Source organism: Sciurus carolinensis, chromosome 11 (assembly GCF_902686445.1).
Source record: "Sciurus carolinensis chromosome 11, mSciCar1.2, whole genome shotgun sequence".
Classification (NCBI taxonomy): Eukaryota; Metazoa; Chordata; class Mammalia; order Rodentia; family Sciuridae; genus Sciurus; species Sciurus carolinensis.
In genome coordinates, this window is record NC_062223.1 from 74,647,121 (window position 1) to 74,672,715 (window position 25,595).

General features: G+C 35.8%; 1 protein-coding gene across 1 annotated transcript in view; it reads left to right on the top strand.

The window, feature by feature from the left end:
- The window catches only part of Nup98 (nucleoporin 98 and 96 precursor), a 131,548-nt gene that overhangs the window by 58,406 nt on the left and 47,547 nt on the right, over positions 1 to 25,595 (top strand). Inside the window, 3 exon segments of the mRNA XM_047518622.1 lie at positions 3,563 to 3,703; positions 10,031 to 10,164; positions 15,054 to 15,241. Of these exon segments, the coding sequence (XP_047374578.1) occupies positions 3,563 to 3,703; positions 10,031 to 10,164; positions 15,054 to 15,241 (463 nt within the window).

The window sequence follows — 25,595 nt, forward strand, 5'->3', positions numbered from 1 at the left end:
ATATAAAAAGTTTTATATTAACTCTTGGCATGTAATTTTTTTTTCTGCATGTAATTTTTAGCTCTATATGTTCAGACCAAGAAACACTAAGTCATAAGCATATTGATTTCTTGTTTCATATTTGATGCTAATTGACTATCATTGCAGGATCAGTTGGAAACCACTTTCTTAGTTATTTAAAATAACATTTGAAAATTTTAGTTTTTAACATTTTCCGTGAAGTAATATGATTATATTTGTTAAGGTTGATTCTTTTCAGAGATACATGGAAAAGCGAGCTGTAATCCCAGCTACTCAGGAAGCTGAGGCTAGAATATTGCAAATTTTGGGGCTAACCTGGGCAATTTAGTGAGAACCTGTCTCAAAATAAAAATAAAAAGGGACTGTGAACGTAGCTCAGTGGTAGAGTGTTTTCATAGCAAATGTAAAGTTCTGGGTTTAATCCCAAGTACAACAAAAACCCGAAAGAGAGAACATACACAGAAATGTTTTCTGTTGAAAGCTAAGAGATACCATAGATAAAATTAAAAATTCTAACATGTTAGATCTCAGAAAGAATATAACCATTTTGTTTTTTCCTTGAGTATTCTTGAACTTTTAAGGCGATTATAACCATTTCGCTCCCCCATTATAGCTTCCTAGGACTCCCACAACTGATGAGAAATACAGCACATTTTCTTCTGTTTTTTTGGTGGAGGGGGGGTTGGCTTTTGGTTTTTGGTAATGAGGATTGAACCCAGAAGTTCTTTACCACTAAGCTACAACCCATCCCTTCCTGAGACAGAGCCTCACCAAGTTGCTGAGGTTGTTCTTGAAATTTTGATCCTGCTGCCTCCACCTTCACAGATATTGAGGTTATAAGGACTGTGCCACTATGCCTGCCTAGCATGTTTTCTTATGGTAAAGATATACAATACCATTATCATATCACATATAATACCACACTTAAAATGCTTCTCAACTTGTAGAGTATTAGTAAGTCCCTTCATTAAGCTTAAAGTACTGTTTGTGCTTAAAATAAGGCAGATTTTGATAAAACATTTTTCTATTGATACATTATAATCTATCATCAGGCTATTCATTCATTCTTTCATTATTCATTCATTTAGAAAGGGATTGAACCCTGTGGTGCTTAACCACCAACCCACATCCCTATTTTGAGACAGGGTGTTGCCCAGGCTGGCCTCAAATTTATAATCTTCCTGCCTCAGTCTCCCGAGTTGCTGAAACTACAGGCGTGTGCCACTATACCCAGCTCAGTCAGGTGTTTTTTATGTCAGTCCTTTTCAGATCACTGTAACCTCACAGTGCTTTTTAAATTTTTTTGAGCATTATGGAAATATGGTGAGTTTTAGGCTGTTTCATGTATCCAGGGCTGCTGCAAAAGTGAGGGAAATACCCCTCCAGAGCAGAAATTTGTATCTATTTTATGTATTTGGGTTCATCTAAGTTTTTAAGACCTCGTTTGCAGGTTCTAGTAGGGGAGCACAGCTACTCCTATACCCTTGGCCAAAGAACAGTCCTTCTCTATCATGGAAGGTCATCCTCTTTGACCAAGTGCACAGCTTTGGGAAGGATGTACATGGAGTGGTGAGGGAGGAAAGCGACACCACCCTAGTCAGTAAGATCAGCCAAATCAGCTCTACTGATCAATGAGGTGACAGATGTCACAGCCAGATCGCCCTCACAGCCTCACCTGTGTTTTCTTTTAGTGTTTAGAAGGTATTGGGCTACCAGAAAAAAAATAAATCCTAAAGTTTGTGCTATACACTGTTTTCTTTGAGGGAGTAATATATAATTTAAGTATTTCTTGGAGTCTGTGCTAATGATTTGAAACTTTAAAACAAATTTTATGGCCTGTATCAAAACTGGGCATTTTAAGGTAAAGTAATTTCAGTGCTACATTGTTGTCTTTTGGGGGGTTGGATGAACCCAGGGGTGCTTAACCACTAAGCCACATCCCCAGCCTTTTTTTTTTTTTTTTTTTTTTTTTATCGTGAGAATAGGGCCTTAATAAATTGCTGAGGCAAGCCTCAAATTTGTGCTTCTCCCGCTTTAGCTGTTCCAGTTGCTAAGATTACAGGCATGTGCCACCATGCCTGACTGTTGTCTTATTTTTAATGAGGTTGAAGAAGGAATCATTTATCCATTCATTAGATGCCCTTACTGATTTATATTATATGTATTCTGTATGTATAAACTTCTTTTTTTGATTGTGAATTCATGACAGTTTCTATATTGTGTGTGTGTGTGTGTGTTTTAAACATTTTTTTTACTTTATTATTATTATTTTATTTTATTTTATTTTATTGTGGTGCTGAGGATCGAACCCAGTACCCCAGTACCTCTCCCTTGCTAAGCAAGCATTCCACTACTGAGCCATAACCCCGGCCCCCTCTAGTATATTTTTTAACTCCCAAGTATTCCCCCCTTTTTTTTAACCAAGGACCTTGCTCATGTCAGACAAGTGCTGTACCACTGAGCTATACCCCCAGCCCCAAAATTACTATTTTCTTTAGGAAAAAAAAATGACAAATTTCTATAATAAGTTTTCCCTCTGGTAAAAATGAATTCATAGTCTAACCAGTCTGGTTTATGCAGAAACTTGAGTCTGTTTAATAACCTTATCACAGGATGTTTCTCTTTTTATAAAAAAAAAATTTATTTAGCTAAAGCAATTTGCATGAGATGGTATAATTGAAAGTGCTAATTTTTGCTATTCAAAGATGATGTATTTGATTTGATTTTCTGGAGTTTAGTCTACATGTCAGTCAAAGAAAACATGATTAGGTCAGCTGAGTATTTGGACTTTTAAATACGGAAATTGTCAATGACCATTATATTTTAGTTCTTGGGAAATCTATCTTACTATAGAGTGATAATTAAGCCCTAGTTATAGTGTTATATGCCTCTAGGTTTGATCTACATTTCTACCATTTACTTTGTGGGGGCAGCACAAGGGATTGAACCCAGGGACTGTACCTCTGAGCTACATCCCCAGTCCTTTTTATTTTTTATGTTTTCGTTTTTGAGATAGGGTCTTGCTAAGTTGCTGAGGGCTGACCTCAAGCTTTGATCCTCGTACCTTAGCCTCCTGAGTCACTAGGATTACAGTTCTCTGTCATTGTACCCAGCTCCCTACCATTTACATTTGTGATACTGAACTCATTCCTAAACCCTCAGTTTTCTCATCTGTAAAATGAGAATAATAGTTCCTACTTCAGGCATATTAATGAGTATGTTTAATATGTAGCAGGCATTTCTAAATGCTTTAATATATTTATCTAATCTTAGGATGAACATCTAAGCAACATATTATAATCTCATGTTACAGTTGAGGAAACTGAAGTACAAAGAGATTAAGTGATTTTGCCTATGGTGGTATATAAGGTACCAAGCCCAGTGCCTAGCATATAGTTAGATTTTACCATATTAGCTGTTTTGTTGAAATGTGACTAGTCATTTTGAAGTTTCCAAATGTGTTATATTTTTAAGTAACTGACCTGCACAACATTCAAAGGATCTTCTGTGGCGCTTTTTTTCTTTCCTCTTGTCTCCATAGCTCTTGGTGCTGGACAGGCATCTTTGTTTGGGAACAACCAACCTAAGATCGGAGGGCCTCTTGGTACAGGAGCCTTTGGGGCCCCTGGATTTAATACTACGACAGCCACTTTGGGCTTTGGCGCCCCCCAGGCCCCAATAGGTAAGTGTCAGTCACTTTAGAAGGCTTTACTCAGTTTATTTCTTGCTAATACTTAACTTGCTTTCTTGGTTTTCCACCTCACCCAGGTCCTATCCCAACCAGAGGATATATACACACACACACACACACACACACACACATATATACACACACACACCCAACATTAAACAATTATGTAGTACAGAAGGGCCTTCCCTGTTTCCCTATTCCTAGGCCCAGTTACTCCAGGACACAACTTTTGATACATTTTTAATTCATCTAGTTTGTAATTAAGTTCATATTAGTAAGTGATGTGCTGTTTTAAGTCTATTTAACTTATTTTGTTAGATGAGAATTTAGCTCATTATTACCTCTACCTTTTTTTGTATGCTTTTTTCAGTATAACTGTTCATTAAACTTACTATATTCCTTTTTAGTTGTTGAAGTATTTTTCTTACTTCATTCATTTGAATATTACTTTTCAGTTTTTGAAGCATCTTTCTTTTTTGTTTTTTTTTTTTAATTGACATGCTTGGGATCAAATCTAGGGTCTCACATATGCTAGGCAAGTGCTCTCCCACTGATATATCTCCAACCTCTTGCCGTTATCTTTGTAACCTCTTTATTTATTTCTCATCCAAGAAAACTATCTTAGTTTTTAATTTAATTATCTTTTAAAGAAAAGCCTTTTCCACCAGAAATGGAAAACTGGTATTACCTAAAATAGAGTAATTGAGTTAGAAGGAAAAAGAGAAATTAGTTTCTATGCCACTAAATGATTTCCTATATTATTATGACATACACCACATTTCAAACCTTCGCAATTTAAGTTCAGTTCCTTTATACTTATTTTGTCATCTAGGTGATAGTGTTTTGTCAAATGAGGATGTTAGTGTCCTTCCCTGCCCTTCTTTTTCCCACAGTTCTTTTCTTCCCATATCATTCATTCAATTTTGTGTGTGTGTGATATTGGGGACTAAGCCCAAGACCTTGCACTTGCTAGGCAAGCTATCCAACACTGAGGTGTATCCCCTGCCTTTTTTATTTTGCGATAGAAGCCTGCTAAATTTCCCAGGCTGGCCTAAAACTTGTGATCCTCCTGCTTCCTCCTCCCAGGTAACTGGGATTGCAGGTATGTGCCACTGTGCCAGGCTCCATTTTTGAATTTTTATGTTGGTAAAATTGATATGTTTGTAACTATTACTGTCCTCTGTTCTTTGGTTAAAAATAATTTAAAAGTTCAAATTAATCTAAAATTTTTTTTTTTTTTTTAAATAACTTATGAAAACATCGTCACCCAATCAGGTACACATTCCTCATACAGCTTCCCCCCCTGGACTTCCTTCTTCTTTTATTTGGGGTAGGGGAGCCTTACTGGTGATTGAACCCAGGAGAGGTCTACCACTGAGCTTACATCATCAGCCCTTTTTGATTTATTTATTTATTTATTTTTTAACTTCATTTTGAGACAGGGTCTCAATAAATTCCTGAGGATGTCCTCAATTAGTGATCCTGTCGCCTCAGCCTCCTGAGCTGCTGGGATTACAGTAGTGCACCACCACTCCTAGCAGGATTCTTCCTTAAAGTTTACTCAGTGATAACTGCTGTATCCTAAATTTTTCCTCTTAATTTCTTTCCTGTTTTTCTGAAATATATCTTCAAGTGAAGTATTATAAGGGAGTAAACTGAATACTTAACAGTTCTGAAAATATCTTCATTCTTTCTTCACAGTACAGTGCTACAGAATTCTGATGTGAAAATTATTTGCTCTTAGAAATTGACTTTTTCCCTTTTGTAGTGACCATTATTGACAGGATTAATGTCTGTCTTATTCTTGTGATCTGTTCCTCACATCTACATAAACATTTAGGATTGTCCTTTCAACCTGAAATGTCATGTGTTTTGTTTAGACTTTTCTATTTTAATGTTTATGTCAACTGTGTTTCTACTTTTTTTTTAATGATTTTTTTTTTAAAGTTGTCAATGGACCTTTACTTATTTATTTATTTATATGAGTTACTGAGACTTGAACCCAGTGTCTCACACACATTAGGGTAAGTACTCTACCATTGAGCTACAACCCCAGCCCTGTGATTCTACTTCGTAGGAGCCTTTTGATTATTTTATAAATATTCTCTGGATTTTTAATTTATAAGATTTCTTTCTTGTTCTCTGAATGTTCCTTTTCTAAAGCATCTGATTCATAGATACAGTTTTCTTGAGATAGTATTTATTAATGAGCATTAACATTTTTTTAGAGTGACCTTGTTCTTAAATCTTCAGGATATTTTTGGGGTTGCTGAGGCTGACCTTGAAATTGATAATCCTTTTGCATCAGACTCCAGAGATGCTGACCTTATTTGCATGTGCCACCGAGCATACCTTTTTTTTTTTTGGCTTCAATCCTAATGTTTGGTGATTGTTTCCATGAATATTTAGCAATAAAATAATGATTTTTGAAAATCACTGTCAACTTTGTGTTTTTGGTTAGGGCTTATTTACCAGTGTTTCATTTTGTATAAGCAGCCTAGAAACGAGCTGTTATCCAAAGGTCCTCTAAATGTTAGAATGCCTAATTCTTAGTTCTGGGATGATGTCATTATACTAGTTGCCCTTGTCCTTTCCATGCGTTGTAGTTCCATCAGACTCTGGTGTTTTGACCTATCTTTTGAGCATCAGGTTAATTAGGAGAACAGTAGTAAATAGTTTTTAAAATAGACTATTCACTAATCTTTCCCTCCTATTTTCAGTCTCACTTCATCAAACCCTGATATTATTGTCCTTCATCTTCTGGGATTCTTCCAGGGCAGATATACTTCTTTTGACTCTTAATTCCCTTTGAGTGTATTCTAAGCCAGTTTCCTCTATCCTGCTTTATCATTCCTTTGTCCAGTTTTTTCCCCTAAAAGTTTGTTAGTATTTTCTCATCTCTTCATTTGCTTCTTTGTCATTGTGAGTTTCTATAGATATATTTTCCTTTGTAAAAAACTAGTTTTGGGACTGGGTTTGTGGCTCAGTGGTAGAACACTTCACTGGCATATGGGAGGCACTGGGTTGGATCCTCAGAACCACATAAAAATAAATAAGTAAAATAAAGTTATTGTGTTCATCTACAACTAAAGAAAAAATAATATTAAAAAACAGATTTTAATGAGGTCTTTAGAGAGAGAGAAGGTAAATTAGAATTCTAATTGATCTCTATGAACTTTAGAATTGTCTGTCATTAAAGATGATATTTTGATTTTATTTTCCTTATCTTTGGTTGTTTTCAGTAGAAGGGGTCATATAAATACTGTAACCTGCCATTTTTGCTTGGACTTTTTGACTGGTTTTTAATGATCTATATATTTTTCCAAAGCCAATTACAACTTCCTGATATGACAGTTTTTCTATTAATATTACTGTTCACTCATAAGTATTGATTTTAGAATGCACCTCTTTGTACTGCTGAATCTTAGTTGGAAGATATTTTAGAGCTTTTGTGAGTCCACCCTTATTTCAGGGAGGACTTTGTCTTAAAAACCTTAGTTATGATGACTTCTTTTCTTTACAGGGCAGTCCAGTCTGTTGTTCTGTTCAGGCTTTTTAGACAACTAAACCTGCCTCCATAGACTTTCCATCCAGTAGTAGTTCTTATATTTCCTAAAGCTAAGAAAAACCTATTCTCTTTTCTTCCAAATAAAATATCATAAGTTTCTTCTGTGTTATTAAAAGACTTGGTTTTTCTACTTTTTCCTATCCCTGTAATCTTTTGGTCACAATTTAGTTCCTAAGTTATGTTTTCTAATTGTTAGGATAGGAATTGAGTATAGCACAAGGAGTAGCTCTTAACTAGTGCTTGCTTGTTTATATTTTGGCAACATAATCAGATTTGTTTTCTGTATTTTTCAATAATACAGTTAACATAGAGAAAGTTTCATATTTATAATACAAAAATAAAAATGTTCACACACTTTCCTAATTGTTTGGGTTTGTTAAAGGAAGTTTTTATTCATTTTTTTTGTGGGGGTGGAGCGGGGATTGAACTCAGGGGCTCTCAACCACTGAGCTACATCCCCAGCCTTTTTTTGTATTTTATTTAGAGACAGAGTCTCCAATACTTAGAGCCTCGCTGTTGCTGAGGCTGGCTTTGAACTTGTAATCTTCCTGTCAGGTGTGTACCACTCACCCAGCCATCTTTTTTTTTTTTTTTTTTTTGAGTAAGTATAGGTAGTGTGACCTATACTTACTTCTTACATGTGGGGTTAATTGTTAGTGGTCAGAATTTCTTAAATGACTAAATGACTCTCAAGTAGCAAAATGACTAGTAAAGATTAAGAGTTCTGTAAACATTTTTCTTAGTCTCTTTGTATAGGTTCCACAACAATGTGCTCTGTTGTTTGTAATACTGGTATCAGAAGAGGCTGTTTTAGTATACTTTTTGCTTGCCTGTGGTGTCAGATTGGGTTTAGAAACTTTCTGAATACAGGTGGTTTGTTCTGTGTTCTTTAAATTGACTTCTCTGGATTTCAATACTGGGAACAAATTTGTACTCTCTCAACATCAACAGAAATCAAAAGATTTCTTAGTATTTAGTGAATATATCCAATTTAAAGCAAGTTTTATTTGACTAAAATGGATATACTCCTATTTTCATTAATTTAGTTGTAGCTGCCTGTTTTGTTTTTTGTTGTTATTGTGGTTGATTTTGGTTTTTTTCCCCTCCATTTTGAGAAATTTTAAAATGCTTTGTTCCTTGAACAGGAACTGTCATAATATATTTTGACCTTAGCCTATTTCTAAATGTTTATAAAAGGAAAAAAATAATATTTTTATTTGTAAAATGAGTTGTGATTTGTTATTTGATATTTTTGGAAAGATTTATCTTACAGAGAAATTTCTTCAGTGTATTTATTGCAGGTAGAGATTTTTTTTTATGATTTGTACAGTTGTAGGTCATGAATATAGTCTTCATTCTACCTTTTGTCTTCACTAAGATCTCTGCAACTGATAACAGATGTTTCCTCTTACAATTTGAGAGAAAATTAGACTAGGTGATCCTTTTTACTTTTGGTGTGTGTTTAATTATGAGTATTAAATATAAGTAATAAATGTATAAGAATAAGAATGTCTTAATCATTTTCACTGCTTGCATGCTACCATCTTTCTTTATATCCTAAGTGCAAGAACAAAAAAACAAAAACAAACAAAACTTTTGGGGGGGGTTGAGATTAAACCCTGGACCTTGTTCATGCTAGGCATATACTCTACAGAAAGTATGCTTCTAGCCTGTTTACAACTTTTTGTTGTTGTTGTTGTTGTTTTTCAGTGGTACTGGGGCTTGAACTTGGTATTTCATGTTCTTCTACTCAGCTACATCCATAGGCCCTTTTATTGTTTGAGAATGGGTCTGACTGAGTTGTCCCTGCTGGCCTTCAATTTGTGATCCTCCTGCCTCACCCTCCCAAGTAGCTGGGATTATGGGTGTGTGCCACTACACCTGGCTAAAAAAATATATATATATTGTGGAATTTTCACTTATTAAATCAAAGATACTTTCATATTTCTGCAGTGAAATATTCTCATTTTTAATAGTTACAACTTACCATGTCAGTGTATCATAATTTTTATAACCATTAACAATGTAGGACACGTATGCTGTTTCTCAATCTTGACTGACACAGAAAATGTGCCGTGAACACTTGAATATGTCTGTTTTATTTCCAATTTTCTTAAGTCCTTGGTTTAAATTTCTGAAGTTGAAATTGATTAAAAATAATCCCATTGATTCAGTAGGCTGTACAGGAGGATCACAAGTTCAAGGCCAGAGTGCACAACCTAGTGAGACCCTGTCACAAAATAAAAAGAACTGGGGATGTAGCTCAGTGTAGAATACCTCTGGGCTCAATCTCTAGTGCTATAAAAAATTAGAAATAAAAATGATTAAAGCAGTATTTGATATGTATATTGTCATTGTTTCTTTTAGACAGATTAAACTATTTAATGTTTCTAGAGGTTAAAGACAACTCTTTATACAGTTGTGCCATTGATAGTGAGGTAGGTGTAAAATATTCCTTCAATGTTGTTTTAATTTGCATTTTTGGGTTAATAGTGACAATGGACACCTTCTAAATGAATTTTTATGTGTAATAGCCCTTATGAAATTGGTTCTTCATGTCTTTAACTATGTAGTTTATTTAATTCATGATTTTTTTTCACCCAAAGTTTGCTTCCTCCCAACCAGTAGTGCCATTGCATGAATATGAATATTTTGAAGAGCTCATCCCCCAAATAGAGGGCTGAGTTCTCTGCTCTAAATGTGTTGTATCCTTAGACTGATATTTTTTCCCTCTTTCTTTTTTTGAAAAGCTTTGACAGATCCAAACGCTTCTGCTGCCCAGCAGGCTGTTCTCCAACAGCATCTCAATAGTTTAACTTACTCACCTTTTGGAGACTCCCCTCTCTTCCGGAATCCTATGTCAGACCCTAAGAAGAAAGAAGAGGTAATTTTTTTTTTTTTTTTTTTTTTCTTTTTTTGGAGGAGACTAAAAAGAAGGAATTTTTTCAACAGAGGTACCATAGTTACAGGCATTTCTTAGTAAAGTATGTGCAGCGATAGAACTCTGCATTTTGATGTTTAACATTCATAGAGATGCAGGTTGGTAGCAAGGTGGGTTCTGGTATTTAGCCGTTTTGGGTCTGAAGTGAGAAATCCTAGCATAAACTCTTGTCATTGATAGACCCTACCTAGTCTCTGTCTTGTGTCTTAGCTGTGGAAGAGCTCTGGTTCAGAAGGAAATCCAGAGTCTCTAAGAATAGCCTTCTTGCAGGTCCTAACCAGGTTCCTCAAAGTCATATCCTATGGAGTATACAAACTATCTGGCCTTTCATCCTGGAAGATTTGTGGTTCTGGGGCACATCCTAAGTATGACTTCCTGCTAAGACAGTTTTATGGCTGTGGGTCTCTGTTCTGCAAAAGCTTTGCAGAACAAAGTAGCAAAGCTTTGTCCAGAGCTTCAGTGGTATCCACTGCCTGCCCAGCTCCACCAGCTTCCCATGCTTTGAATTCTAACTCTGCTAGCTCCAGGACACAGCTGGCTCCTCACTGGAGCTGTGCAGTATCACACGACTTTGACCCAACCAGTGCCCTCGCCCTTCCTGAACTAGATAAGGGGGAACAGGGTATAGTCCATCTCTAAAACACAATGCTAAGCCCTTCTCCTTTAACTTTCTGATCAGCCCTGCCCTAACACCGTCCCACTCTGGTCACTTAGGCAAGCTGTAACAGGGTATAGATGAAGATGCAAGATGTGGTGGAGAGGGTTATCGTCCTGTAGATAAAAACAGAGAGGTGCATAAAATGATCACATTTAACAGCTCTCCTCCACTGTAGGTTCTTCCTCCTTTTGTGGGGTACACAGCAACCTTCAGGTGCTATTTACCTTTAAGCACTTAAGCCGCAGTAGGGGATCTTGAATGGGGAGTTGTCAAACAGGTCTTTGGACTCACTTAGAGCCTAGGTGAACCTAATCAGGACCCAGAGTATGCAATGAAAAACCCCAAGAGTAACAGGTCCGTAAGTTGGGTCTGAGCATAGTCAGGAGAGGTATATTAAGGATGTTTCTGTAAAATATTTTCTCAGAGAAAGAAACTAAATGTGCAGAATACTTGGCTACATAGGTTAAGATTAATCAAGTCTAGGTGTAATTTAATTTAACAGTAGTAGAGATTAAACCCAGGGCTTCACACGTTAAGCAAGCACTTTACCACTGTTTCTGCCCTTTTAGATTTTCTTTCTTTTATAAATTAAAAATATTTTTATTTTATGACAGGATCTATCTAAGTTACTCAGGCTATCCTTGAAATTGCAGTCCTGCCTGAACCTCACGAGTACCTGGAATTATAGGCATGCACCACCGTGCCCAGCTGTAACTAATTTTTTTTAATACTTTTTAGATCTTTATTCATTTATTTATGTGGTGTTGAGAATTGAACCCAATGCCTCACACATGCTAGGCAAATGCTCTACCACACAACCCCAGCCCTATAACTAATTTTTTAAAGATGCAATTTTTTGTGTGCTCAGGAATAATTGTTTTTTCTGTATCTGGAAGGCAGCAGGACAAAAAATGGAATAATCAGTTAACTGAAGGGCAGGGCTGAGGTGTATTTTTTAGTTTTTGGGTTTTGTTTTTGTTTTGGGGCGGGAGGGGGTACTGGAGATTTAACCCAGGAGCAATTTACCACTGATCTAGATGTCCAGCCCTTTATATTTTTATTTTGAGATAGGTCTCACTATGTTGCTTAGGGCCTCACCGAGTGCTGAGGTTGGCCTTAACTTGTGATCTTCTGTCTCAGCTTCCTGAGCTACTGGGATTACAGGCATGAATTATAGCACCTGCCTAGGGTTTAGGGTTTTTAATAGTCCTAAAACCTGGCAAATATTATTCTCATTTATAGTTAAGAAAACTAAGGCTCATACAGGCTGACTTTCTAAAATCAGAGTGCTCTTAAGTGGCAAAATCAAAATCTTACTTCCTGATTCCTATATAGCATTGTCTTAATCTTTTATGCATCTGGCAACTAACCCTTCTTTTTTGTTTGGTTTTTTTTTTTTGTGATCCACTGAAATCAGGGGACTCATGCAAGTGCTCAGCCACTGAGCTATATACCCAGCCTGAAATGATTTTTAATCACTGTGGGATGATGTTAATTTTTGGCGTGTTTGATATTTGTTTTCGAATATCTCACTTCAAATCTGTGAGATTTTGAGAATGTCATTTTTCCTATCTGAATCTTTATCTGTTTGGCTTTGAGGATTAAATGAAATTATGCATAAAATTATGACTCATAAAAAGTTACCCAGTGTAGATGTTATTTAGTCATTTATGCAGCATGATGCCTAAATACATACTTGGCACTCTGTTCAGTGCTGGGGATACAACATGAAAATAAACAAAAAAGGGGGCTGGGGTTGTAGCTCAGTGGTTGAGCATTTGCCTAGTGATTTCACACTTGAGGCACTGGGTTCCATCCTCAGCACCACATAAAAATAAATAAATAAAGATATTATGTCCACCTACAATTAAAAAATATTTTCTTAAAAAAATAAAACAAAGCTTAAACACTTAAGTCCTTGTTATACTGTGAGGAAGATCAGACCTGTAAGTATTTAAATGTATTCTAACAATACAGTATATGCAGTGATAGAGTCCACAGCTGATGAATGGATAAACATAATGTTATATATACAGTGGAACATCATTCATATATAGGAACAAATGATATGTGGATAACTGTTGAAATCACACTCAGTAAGAGGAGCCAGACAGCAGACCACGTAATTTCATTTATAGTAGCATGACCCACCCAAACAGGCAAGTCCACAGAAAAAGAAGGCAGATTCGTAATTGACAAGGGATGAGGGGAGGAATTGGAAGGTACACGGTTTCTTTTTGAAATAATGGAAATGTTCTGGATTTATATAATGATGATTGCACATCCTTACATATATATTAAAAACCACTGGATTATGTGTATCAAAATGGTAAATTTTATTTCATGAGAATTTTATCTTAAAAACTTAAAACTATGATAAAGGGAAGAGCATAGATACTTGGGAAAATTTGGTGAGACATTTTTAGAGGTAAAATTTAATCTTTTTGATGAGTACTGTAGAAATTGATAAATATATAGATCAAGATAGTCCAAGTACAGGCACGGAATTATAGATGATTTGGGAAGGTTCATGACAACTGACATGTAAATAGTCTTCACTGGAAAGACAAGAATAAAATGTGACAAGCTTAATGTGCTGGACATTGTTATTTAAGTTAGGTAATTTCATAAGGTGTTTAGAAAAATAAACATAGAATATCCTGATGGTTCCACAGAAACATTAGAAGAGGTACCATCTAAACTAGCCAGAAATCTTAATTTTCTTACTAATCAGGGAATATAGCTATTTTTATTTCCAATGCTTTATGTTTAACTCAGGGTAGTTATTAATATTTACTGAGAGATGGATAAATGTAAACTGATATCTATTCTTATTTACGGAGTGGATTGTATAGAAATTCATGGCTGGATCTCAGTTTTTCTTGAACCATGAATTTACTTCAGTTAAAAAGTAATTGTGGTAGAGTGCTTACCTAGCATGTGTGAGGCACTGGGTTCGATTCTTAGCACCACATATAAATAAATGAATAAAATAAAGGTCTATCAACATCTACAATAATATTTAAAAAAAAAAAAATGTAATTGTGAGCCCTGCTGTAGCAAGCTAAAGGTGACAATGAAACAGCTGAACAAATAAAAGTAAAATAAAAATTTATACTTAATTAGTATTACATTTAACTTTCATTGAACTGAAAGAAAAAAGTGATATTGGACCCTGGAAAATATTTTAAACTCAAGTGGTTTGATAACCTTTCTAGGTATTGTGGGGAGAAAAAAAAAAGTTTCTTTTGTTCCTCTGTCCTCCCTTAGAAGCATCATTTGAGCTACAAATGAATATTGTCTTTAAAAAAAAAAAAGTAATTATGCTACAGCCAGAGAAATGAAAAGTTGTGCTCCATATGTGTACAATGAGTCAAAATGCATTCTGCTCTCATGTATAACTAATTAGAACAAATTTTTTAAAAAGTAATTGTGGGGGCTTAAGGATATAGCACAGTGGTAGAACAGTCACCTAGTATGCACAAAGTCCTGGGTTCAATTGCTAGCACTACCCCCCCAAAAAAATATTATGGATTAGATTTTTTGGTATCATGATTTTTTAAAATGAACATAAGAAATATTGTCATCCTTGTTATATACAGCAAAACTGTTAGAAGCTAAATTCTCTTTCATAGTATGAGGTAAATGGACAGGGCATATTAATAATATGTCATATTAATCCATTTTAATTATAAAGTACTTGCAAGTCCAGTAGCTCGATGGCATTAGTTATTTATTTAGTAGGGATTGAACCCAGAGGTTTTTAATCACTGAACTACATCCCTAGTCCTTTTAATTTTTGAGACAGTTTTGCTGAATTGCTTAGGGCCTTGCTCATTTGCTTGCTTTGAACTTGCAGTTCTCCTGCCTCAGGTGTGTGCCACCATACACAACTTCTCCAGTAGCATTTTTTAAAAAATGTCAGACAAGATTAGTCAAAATGGGTGCTGGGAGCTCAATAAAAAGTCAGTTACAAAGAAAATTATTTCCAATCATATTCATACATACATTTACAGTGGTGTTAACATTTTTGTTTTAAGGGAGTTGAGAGTTGAAGAGGTATATAGCAGGTATTGTAGAACTTAGTTTGAACTGTCTTTGGATTTTTAAAGCCAGTGCCATACTTTTGAATTAAACTAGAATTTTCCTTTGATACTTTTCTTTTGTTTTTCAGAGATTGAAACCAACAAATCCAGCAGCCCAGAAGGCTCTTACTACACCTACTCATTATAAACTGACACCCCGGCCTGCTACTAGAGTCCGTCCAAAGGCTTTACAAACAACAGGCACAGCCAAATCACATCTCTTTGATGGGCTGGATGATGATGAACCATCCCTAGCCAATGGAGCATTCATGCCCAAGTGAGTTTATTTTTTGTTAACAAAAATATAAAATATCAATACAAACAAAATAAGATTATTTAAATTACTACAAACATAATACAGTTCATTTTGTTTGCCGTTATAATTGTTTTACTTTATTATTGTTAATCTCTTACTATACCTAATTATTATTTATTTATTTTTATTGTACACCAATGGGGTACAACTTCTTATTTTTATGGTTGTACAGAATGTAGATTCACTCCATTCATGTAATCATATATATACATAAGGTAATACTGTCAGTCTCATTCTATCTTTCCTTCCCCCACCCTATTTTCCTCTGTATCATCCAAAGTTCCTTCATTCTTCTCCACCCCACCCACCCCGTTATGTATCCTCATCCACTTAGCAGAGAAAACATTTGCTCTTTGATTTTTTTGTGCTTGGCCTATTTCACTTAGCATGATATTCTTCAGCTTCATCCACTTACCAGCAAATGCATAATTTTATTCTTTGTGACCGAGTAATATTCCATTATGTACGTACACCACTTTGTGGTTGGTTCCACAATCTAGCTATTGTGAATTGAGCGTCTGTGAACATTGATGTGGCTGTACCACTGTAGTATGCTGATTTTAAGTCCTTTGGGTATAAACCGAGGAGTGGGATTGCTGAGTCAAATGGTGTGTCCATTCCAAGTTTTCTGAGGAATCTCCATATTGCCTTCCAGAGTGGCTGCACCAGTTTGCAACTCCACCAGCAATGTATGAGTGTGCCTTTTCCCCCACATCCGTGCCAACACTTACTATTGCTTTGTTCTTGATAATAGTCATTCTAATTGGAGTTAGATGAAATCTTAGGGTGGTTTTAATTTGCTTATCTCTAATTACTAGGGATGATGAGCACTTTTTCATATATTTATTGATCACCTGTATATCTTCTTCTGTGAAGTGTCTGCCCATTTCCTTAGCCCATTTGTTGATTGGATTCTTTGTATTTTGGGTGTAAAGTTTTTTTAAGTTCTTTAAAAATTTTGGAGATTAGTGCTGTGTCTGAAGTGTGTGTGGAAAAGATTTTTTCCCACTCTGTAGGCCCCTTTTTCACATTATTGGTTGTTTACTTTGCTGAGAAAAAACTTTTTAGTTTGAATCTGTCCCATTGATTGATTCTTGCTTTTTATGTTTTGCGCTATGGGTGTCTTGTTAAGGAAGTCTGTCCTAAGCCAACATGATGGAGATTTGGGCCTACTTTTTTTCCTATTTGGTGAAGGGTCTCAGGACTAATTCCTAGATCCTTGATCCATTTTGAATTGAGTTTTGTACAGAATGAGAGATAGGGGTTTAATTTCATTTTACTGCATATGGATTTCCAGTTTTGCCAGCACCATTTGTTGAAGAGGCTATCTTTTCTCCATTGTAAGTTTTTGGCACCTTTGTCTAGTATGAGATAACTACTTATGTATGTCTCTCTGTCTTTTATCCTGTACCATTGGTCTAACTATTTTGGTGCCATTACCATGCCATTTTTGTTACTGTTGCTCTGTAATAGAGTTCAGGGTCTGGTATTATGATACCTCCTGCTTCACTCTTCCTATCCAGGATTGCTTTGGCTATTCTGGGTCTTTTGTTCTTCCAGATGAATTTCATGTTTGCTTTCTCTATTTCTATGAGAAATGTCATTGGAATTTTAATTGGAATTATGTTAAATCTGTATAGCGTCTTTGGAAGTATGACCATTTTGACAATATTAATTCTGCCTATCCAAGAACACAGGGGATCTTTCCATCTTCTAAGGTCTTCTATATAATACAGTTCACTTTTTTTAAAAAAAAAATCACAGGATAAAAATGATTCAGTCACTCAGGGGTAACCATAGTTGATGTAAAAATGTTTTGATGAATACGCTTCTGGTTTTACATATCCATGTTTTAATTTTGGTGTTTGTTTTTTTCTTCAGAAATTAGTACTCTTTTTCTTTTTCTCTTTATAAACAAAATGTCCAGGGGACTAAGACTAAGACTATATAGCTCAGTGGTGGAGTACTTGACTACCATGCAGTAGACCCTGAGTTCTTTCGCCCAGCACTGTAAAACCAGCAAACAAAAAAGAGACCAATTAAGAATCTATTTATCCCTTTCTTTCTTTCCTTAATTCCCAGGAATTGAGAATTATATACAGATAAATAGAACCAACCATACAAGAGGGAAAAAAAAATTCAGGAAAGTGTGTAAGAGAGTTATTAATAAACTTTTCTCCATGTATAAAATAATAATCCAGGGTATCATTTAACTGAAGAAAATAATACACCAAGCCATTGACAGCATTTAACATTAGAAGAGGGAATATCAGGGAATTTCTTTTCTGGATATTTTTCTAGATAAGTAGCAGACACATACAGGCTTTTTAAAAAGAACATGTACTTTAATCAGAAAAAAAAATGGCAGACTTTTTTGTCTTGGTAATCTTTGGACAACAAGTGAGAATTCATTACTTATAAGTCTTAAGGATTAGGGTGGGAGGACATACGTTTATACTTTTTTTTTTTTTTTAAACCAGGGATTGAACCTAGGACTGCTTTACCACTGAGCTACATCCTCAGCCCTTTTTATTTATTTATTTATTTATTTATTTATTTATTTTTATTTATTTTTATTGTAGACAAATGGGATACATATTGTTTCTCTGTACATGGAGTAAAGGCATACCATTTGTGTAATCATACATTTACATAGGATAATGTTTGATTCATTCTGTTATTCTTTCCTTTTTATTTTTTGAGACAGGATCACACTACGTTGCTAAGGGCAGCCTTGAACTTTCAGTCCTTATGCCTCAGCTTCCCAAGTTGCTAGAATTAACAGGCATGTGCCACCGCACCTGGCAAAACTGTACTCTATTTACTCTTAATACTACACATCCTCCTTGGTCCACTTCTGTGGATTTGCTGTCAGCAATTTTATTGTATCAAATACATTTCATACAGTTGACCTGCTCCTTTTTCCTTAATTTTCTCCCTCTCTGATCATGCCCTCTGGGTCTCCTTTGCTGATTTCTGTTCTTCCCAACCAAATTCCCATGACCCAGGTTCTTGAACTCATTTTATCAAAGTGCTTTTACTTTGTCTGTCTTTAAATATCATTATTGTCTTATGGTTCCCAAATTTTTATCTCTAGGTGAAACATAGTTCTCCAGATGTATCCATTCATTCATTCATGTATTCATTTATTTAGGTAGCAGGATTTTCTAACCCTTTTTATTTTTTATTTTGAGATGTTCTAAGTTACCTAGGGTCTTGCTAATTTGTTGAGGCTGGCTTCGGACTTGGGATCCTCCTGCCTTAGTCTGCCTAGTCACTGGAATTGCAGGAATGTGCCATCACACCCAGCATCTCCAGATTCTTATATTCATCCCTATTCTACATCTCCATTTAGATGTCAAATAGACCTTTATTTCAAAATTAACATGTCCACTACTGAACACCTTAAATTTCACCTCAGATCCCTTCCACCCAGAGCCCTCTCTGTCTCAAGTAATTGCATTTCTCTCATTTTAGTCAGAAACTTTGGAGTGGTCCTCAACTTTTTCTCACATACCTTATCCATTAACAAATTCTCTTTGTTTTACCTTCAGTAATTACTCCATATTTGATCAGTTCTCATCACATTAACAGTTATTACCCTGATCTAAGGCACTGCCATTTCTTCTCAGAATTACTGTGATATCCTCCTAACAGATGTTTCTGCTTGTACCCTTACTTTTTTGCATTCAGGGCTAAACATAGATACCATAGTGATGCTTTTGAAGCCCAAGTTATTTTGTGTCACTCTACTGTACACAATCCTGAGGTAATTCACGTTATTCAGAATGAGAATCCTTACAATGGCATATAAGTCCTTACAAGAACTAGCCTTCCATTATCTACCTGTCTACTACTCTCTACTAATCTCTGTTGCTTATTCCATTGTAATCTTACTGCGTCCTTGCAATAAGATCCTTACTTTAAAAAAAAGAACAGAATCCTGAAAGAGTAAGATTAAAAAGAAAAATCACTCTATTTAAAAAAGAACAGGATAGGCATGCAGTTGCCCTGGTTCTCTTCACACACTTTTCCCCAGGTATCCATATAGCTAATCCTCTCACTCTTAACTCAAATGTCAGCTCAATGAAGGCTTCACTGACTACCCTATTGAAAATTTTACCTATCCTTTTTTGGTCCTGGGCATTGAGTGTGGGCGTACTTTTATTTTATATTTGTTTTTTTGTTCATTTTCTCCCTCTAGAACATAAACTACATAGGCAGGGAACTGTCCCCTACGCCCCCTAATTCAGTGTGCCTAGAAGAATTCCTACAATATAGTAAGTGACCAATAAATGGTAAACATATGAATGTGGCTCTTAGGAGGTATAAAAGGAAATGAAAAATAATAGAAAATGTGCCAGTTTTCTTGTAACCACTCATGGGAGGTAGGGGAGGGGCTTGGAAATAGTGATCTTTTAAAACAGGGTGCTATGGCATGTGCCTATAAACCCGCCTACTTGGAAGACTGAGGCAAGGAGGATCATTTGAGCCCAGGAGTTCTGGGCCATAACAAAATCCTGTTTTTAAAAAAGAAAAAGAATCGTGGTCATCCAACCCAAGTAATAAGAGTGTGGAGATTAGAAAGATCTTTCCAGTTTCTGCTGTCAGCTTTCTAGAATTTAATACTGTAGTCCTCCCTTATCCATGATTTACTTTTTTATGGTTTTAATTTTCCAGTCAAGTATGTTCCAAGTATACTAAGTGGAAATTTCCAGAAATAAATAACTTATAAATTTTTAAGTTGCTGTTCTGAGTAGTATGAAGATACATAAGCCTAAAGAATGGGGGCTGGAGAGATAGCTCAGTCGGTAGAGTGCTTGCCTTGTAAGCACAAGGCCCTGGGTTCGATCCCCAGCACCCAAAAAGAAAAAAAGTATTTATAAGAAGGCTTTAAAAAAATGACATAATTTATATAAAAGTTATAAGACCATTTAACTTTGGGTTTTTTGTCCTTTTTTTTTTTTTTTTTTTTTTTTTTTTTAATGTATATATTTTGTGGGGTACCAGGGTCTGAACCAGGGTCAATCACATCCCCAGACCTTTTTATTATTAGTAGTATATATATATTTTTTTTTCTTTTTGAGACATTATCTCACTAAGTTGCTTATGGCCTTTCTAATTCACTGACCTTGAACTTGCAGTCATCCTGCCTCAGCCTCCTGAGCCACTGGAATTACAGGCATGCACCACCAATCCTAGCTACAGTTTTTTATTTTTTGAGTTACTTTTGGCAAGTTATATTTTTCAAGTGATTTCACCTAATTAAATGTCAAATTTATTGGCATCAGTTATCTTAAAAATAACCTTATATTTTCATGTTGGTATAATCTGTAGAGGTGTCCTAGATTGATTATTTTGTGCCTTCTCTGTTTTTCAGTTTGATCAGGAATCTACCAATGTAATTGGTCTTATCAAAGAACTAGCTTCTAGCATTATTGATGTTCTCTATTCTGTGATTGTTTTGTTTCATTAATTTGTATTATATTTTCTTCATTAATATTTTTATTTTGTCTTAGTTCCTTCTCCATCCCCTCCTTTTGTATTTGTCCTTCTTCTAAATGGATATTTAGGTTTTTGACTTTCAGTTTTACTTCTTTCCAGAATAATATAGTCCCTCTTTCTCAATGGGGATTCAGTTTTCATGACCTTCAATAGAAGTCTGAAACTGAAGACATCTATACAGAACTGTATCTTTACTGTTTTTCCTATACATATATACCTATGATAAAATTTAATTTATAAATTAGACACAGAGATTAAGAACTAATAATATAGAATAATTGTAACAATATACTATAATGAAAATTAACATGTGGGTTTAGGATTATAGCTCAGTGGTAAAACACTTGTCTGGTGAGGTACTGAATTCGGTCCTCAGCACCACATAAATGTTTTTTTAAAAAGATATACATACATATGTACATATATGTGTATATGTATACATACACATACGCACACACACACTTTTTTTTTTTTTTTTTTTTTGCAGTGCTGGGGATTGAACCCAGGACCTGTGCTTACAAGGCAAGCACTCTACCAACTGAGCTATTTCCCCAGCCCCCTGAAAAAGATATTTTTTTAAAGTTAACTTTTTGTTATTAAATTACAACTTGCTTTAATGGCTTGATGTAATGTTAGTTTTAAGTGTTCCACTTATACATGTTTGAGAAAAATGTATACTCTGTAGTTTTTGGGTAGAATGAGCTTAAGTTAGGCTGTAGGAATCATTTAGGACTTCTATGTACATACTTACTTTTTAGCTAGTTTCCTTGGCTTCACATTATCATAGGAAAATATGAACACATCTACAATCTTCTTAAACTTATCCATTTTAATATTTAACAGACTTTACATGTGTTCCTGTATCTTCTATTTTACTTTTTATTCTTAAATTTTTTTATGTGAGAAACCCTATATAAAACTTACCCCCTTTTCTTTTTTATTTCCCTTAGATTATATGATTTTTTTTTTTTTTTTGCAGTGTTGGGGATTTGAACCCAGGGCTTTGTGCTTGCGAGGCAAACACTCTACCAACTGAGCTATATCCCCAGCCCATGATGTTCTTTTTGAATTCTTCTGAATTGAAGTTTTGAAGTCTTTTTGAATTTCTAGGCCCCATGCCATCTTTTTTTAAAAATTAAAGTGTTATACATACTATTTCAGTTCAATTTGACAAAATAATACATGAAATGAATTTAATTTCAATCCCCATCCCTGCCTTACTTTGCTCTCCTCCTTTCCCCATTCTCTCTTCTCCTTTCACTCCTATATTTATTTTTGATTGGCATTTTATACATATGCACATAGGTGAATTTTTTTTAAATATTTTGTTTTAGTTATAGGTGGACACAATACCTTTATTTTATTTTTATGTGGTGCTGAGGCTCAAACCCAGGGCCTCATGCATGCTAAGCAAGTGCTCTACCACTGAGCCACAACCCCAGCCCTCCTTTTGACGTTTCTTCTACTGTGTTGTCTGTGGATTCTATTTTTGGAACATCTCAATTTATTTGAGGCACTTTGTTCCCTTGTTTTTTCATGTGTTTTATGTGTCTTCTCATCCTGCAGTATGGAGCTGAGGCAGTAGATTCTATCCTGTTGTCTTTAGTGTCCTTGAAGGCTTCTAGTACCTCATCTTTAAGGGGGAGACCAGTACTAACAGCACCCAATGCAAACAGTATACTGGGTTTACCCTTTCAAATTATGAACAATGAGGGGAACAGAAGTAGTTTTAGATGTGATGTTTATGAGTGAGAGGGAGAGAAGATAGAGGTAAAAATTTATAGTAAGAGTGAGGGAGGAATTAATAGAGGTTGGCTGTTGGTATGAGAGAAGTGAGAAAGAGAATCCAGGGAGACAGGTGAGAGGGAAAAAATATGCATAGATTTAAAAAAATAAATAATAAAATAAAAATTTAAGAATACACAAAAAAACTGTCACATACTATTCAGACATCCCATTCCTCAGTAAATTGATGCATGAAAAAATTTGAATTTAAAGATGGTAGAGGCATGAGAGAGTGAGAGGGCAAAGAAAGAAAAAAAAAAAGCAGGAATGTCTCCGTGGAAAATTAATTATTATTTCCGTTGACTTTCAGAATTTTTCTCAGCTTCCCTTTTCCACCAATAGTTGGGGTTGTCTGAAATTTGATGTTAGCTTCAGTTCAGTGAGTGGGAGATGTAATAGCAAGATGCCTTCACACCCTCTTCCAGTCTTCCCACCCTTTGTAGTTGGTCCCTTTTGTCCCTGCACATTTCAGGACTAACTGAGCTGGAGAGAGCCCAGTTTTCTCCAGTTTCTTCAACCTCTGCTCCCCACAGGGAGCTGCCCCTAGTCTCTGACTTTCCACAGGCTTGTCCACACAGATCCAGCTGTTATCTGATGGACCTGGGCTTCAGGTTCCCAAGGCCCTATCCTGGTGCAGTCCCAAGATCTCACTGCCCTTTCAGCTTGCAGAGAGACCAGGGATGTGCTCACACAAAGGAGTGACCCTGCAAAGAGGCAGCCACATGGCGGCCACTACCACAATGAGCAGAAAGACCTCAGGTGCAACCAGATCTGCACATACCCCAGCATATCTCCAGACCCTGGCCTGAGTCCTCAGACTGAGATGGCTATGCCCCAAAATGATGGTGGCCATGGCAGCAATGCTGCAGGCCCTGGGTGTTGTCCCAAGATGACGGCAGCCATGTGTAACCAAACCTGCTGGTTACTGTGACTGAACTTCCAGGCAGCAGTGGGCAGCAGGGATCTGCTGGTGGTCTGCGGGCATCTGCAGTCTAATGGGTGGATGTCAGGCAGTGGGTGATGGGCAGGCAAGAAGCAGGCAAACAGGCAAATGGCAGATGACAGGTGGTGGTTAGTAAGGGGATTCGCACTCAAAAAGCAGACAATATGCTGGCAGACGGCAGGTGATGGGGTGGATGAATGGGGTAAACAGCAGGTGATCCATGGGCAGAGATGGCTGCCTTGCAGAGAAACAGTATTTCCTCGCTTGAATCTCAAGTTTAGAGCTACAAGGAATGCAGCCTCTCTAGTCCACTATCTTGGATCCCATGAAAGCTTGCCATTTTAACCATTTTGCAGGGACATTTATGATATTGGATAACCATTACCACTATTTCCAGAACTTTCTATCATCCCAAAGAAACTCTGTACCCATTGGGGTGTAGTTTTCCTGTTCTCTTTTAACAGGAAGGTCCTGGGTAACCTCTTGCTTACTTTCTTATAAATTTGCCTATTCCACATATCTCATATAAAGAAGTCCAATATTTTCTTGTTTATTTCTCTTAGCATGTTTTCAAGATTGATTCATGTTGTAGACTGTATCAGAACTCTGTTCCTTTTTATGATTGAATTATATCCCATTGTATGAATATACCATGTTTTTTAAATTTATTTTTCTGTCGATGGATACTTAGGGTGTTTCCACCTTTTAAATATTGTGAATTAAGATTGTTGTTAAGGTTGGCATACAAGTATCTAAATGTGCCTATTTTTAGTTGAGTGTATACCTAGGAATGGAGTTGGTCATAATGGTAATTCTGTGTTTAACTTTTTGAGAATTGCCAAACTCTTTTCCCGCAGCTGTACCATTTCACGTCATTACCAGCCATGTTCATTTTCTCAGTTTTCATTTTATTTGATTGGAATAGCCACACTAACAAGTAGGAAGTGACATCCCATTATGGTTTTGATTTACATTTCCCTGATGACTAAAGATGTTGAGTATATTATATTTTTATTGAGTATTTATCTCCTCTGAAGAAATGTCTTGTTTACTTTTGTGTCTGGATATTTTATTATGTGTCAGTTGTTCTATTGACAAAGTAACTGGCAGTACCTAGACTTTGAGGATGATAATATTGGCCTTTTAGAAAAATTTATTCATTTTTTTTTGGCATGCTTGGGATTGAATCCCAGGCCTTGTGCATGCTAGCTAAGAGATTCTTTTAAAGTCAGTTGCTATTAAGATAATTGAAAAATAACTGGGCAAGGTAGGGCAAAGTGTCATCCCAGCGACTCTGGAGTTTGAGGCAGTAGGATCACAGGTTTGAGTTCAGGCTCAGCAACTTAGGCACTAAATGACTTATCAAGACTGTCTTTAAAAAAAAAATTTTTTTTTTTTTTGAAGTGCTGGGGATATAGCTCTGTGGTGAAATATCCCTGGGTTCAATCCCCAGGTCAAAACAAACAAACAAACAAAAAAACTTGTATTTGATAGGAAATTCTTGAAGTAAACATGTGTACATAAACCTTTACTTTTTAGGTATCTGTTTACTTTTCTCATTAGATACCAGGAGATTTTACTCCATTCATTGTCTTTTTAAAAAAATCTTTCTCATTTAGTCACAAGTGTCAGTTGACCTCTTTTCTTCATGATACCATATTAAGTTCTGTGGAAGACTGTCAAATACTAACTGCTAAAATAGAGGGAAAAAACTCTTATAGAGAGTGAAGGCATGTATTAATGCATAATCAGTTTAATGCACGATAACATTCTTGGGGTTTAGAGGAGGAAGGGGATTTTCCAATTCAGTTTGAATGTCCTTATTCTTCCCACCCATTAGAGTATAATATATTGAGCTTATTTATTCTGATTATACATTTCTAGAAAGAGTTATAAATGAAACTTGTTAGATCTTTTTGACAGTACTAAGGATTGAACCCTGGGCGTCCTACCATGGAGCCACCTCCCCACCCCTTTTTATTTTGAGATGGGGTCTCAATGAGTTGCCCAAGCTGGCCTTGAATTTACAGTCCTCCTGCCTCACCCTCCCAAATAGATGGAATTATAGTCATGTACCACTAC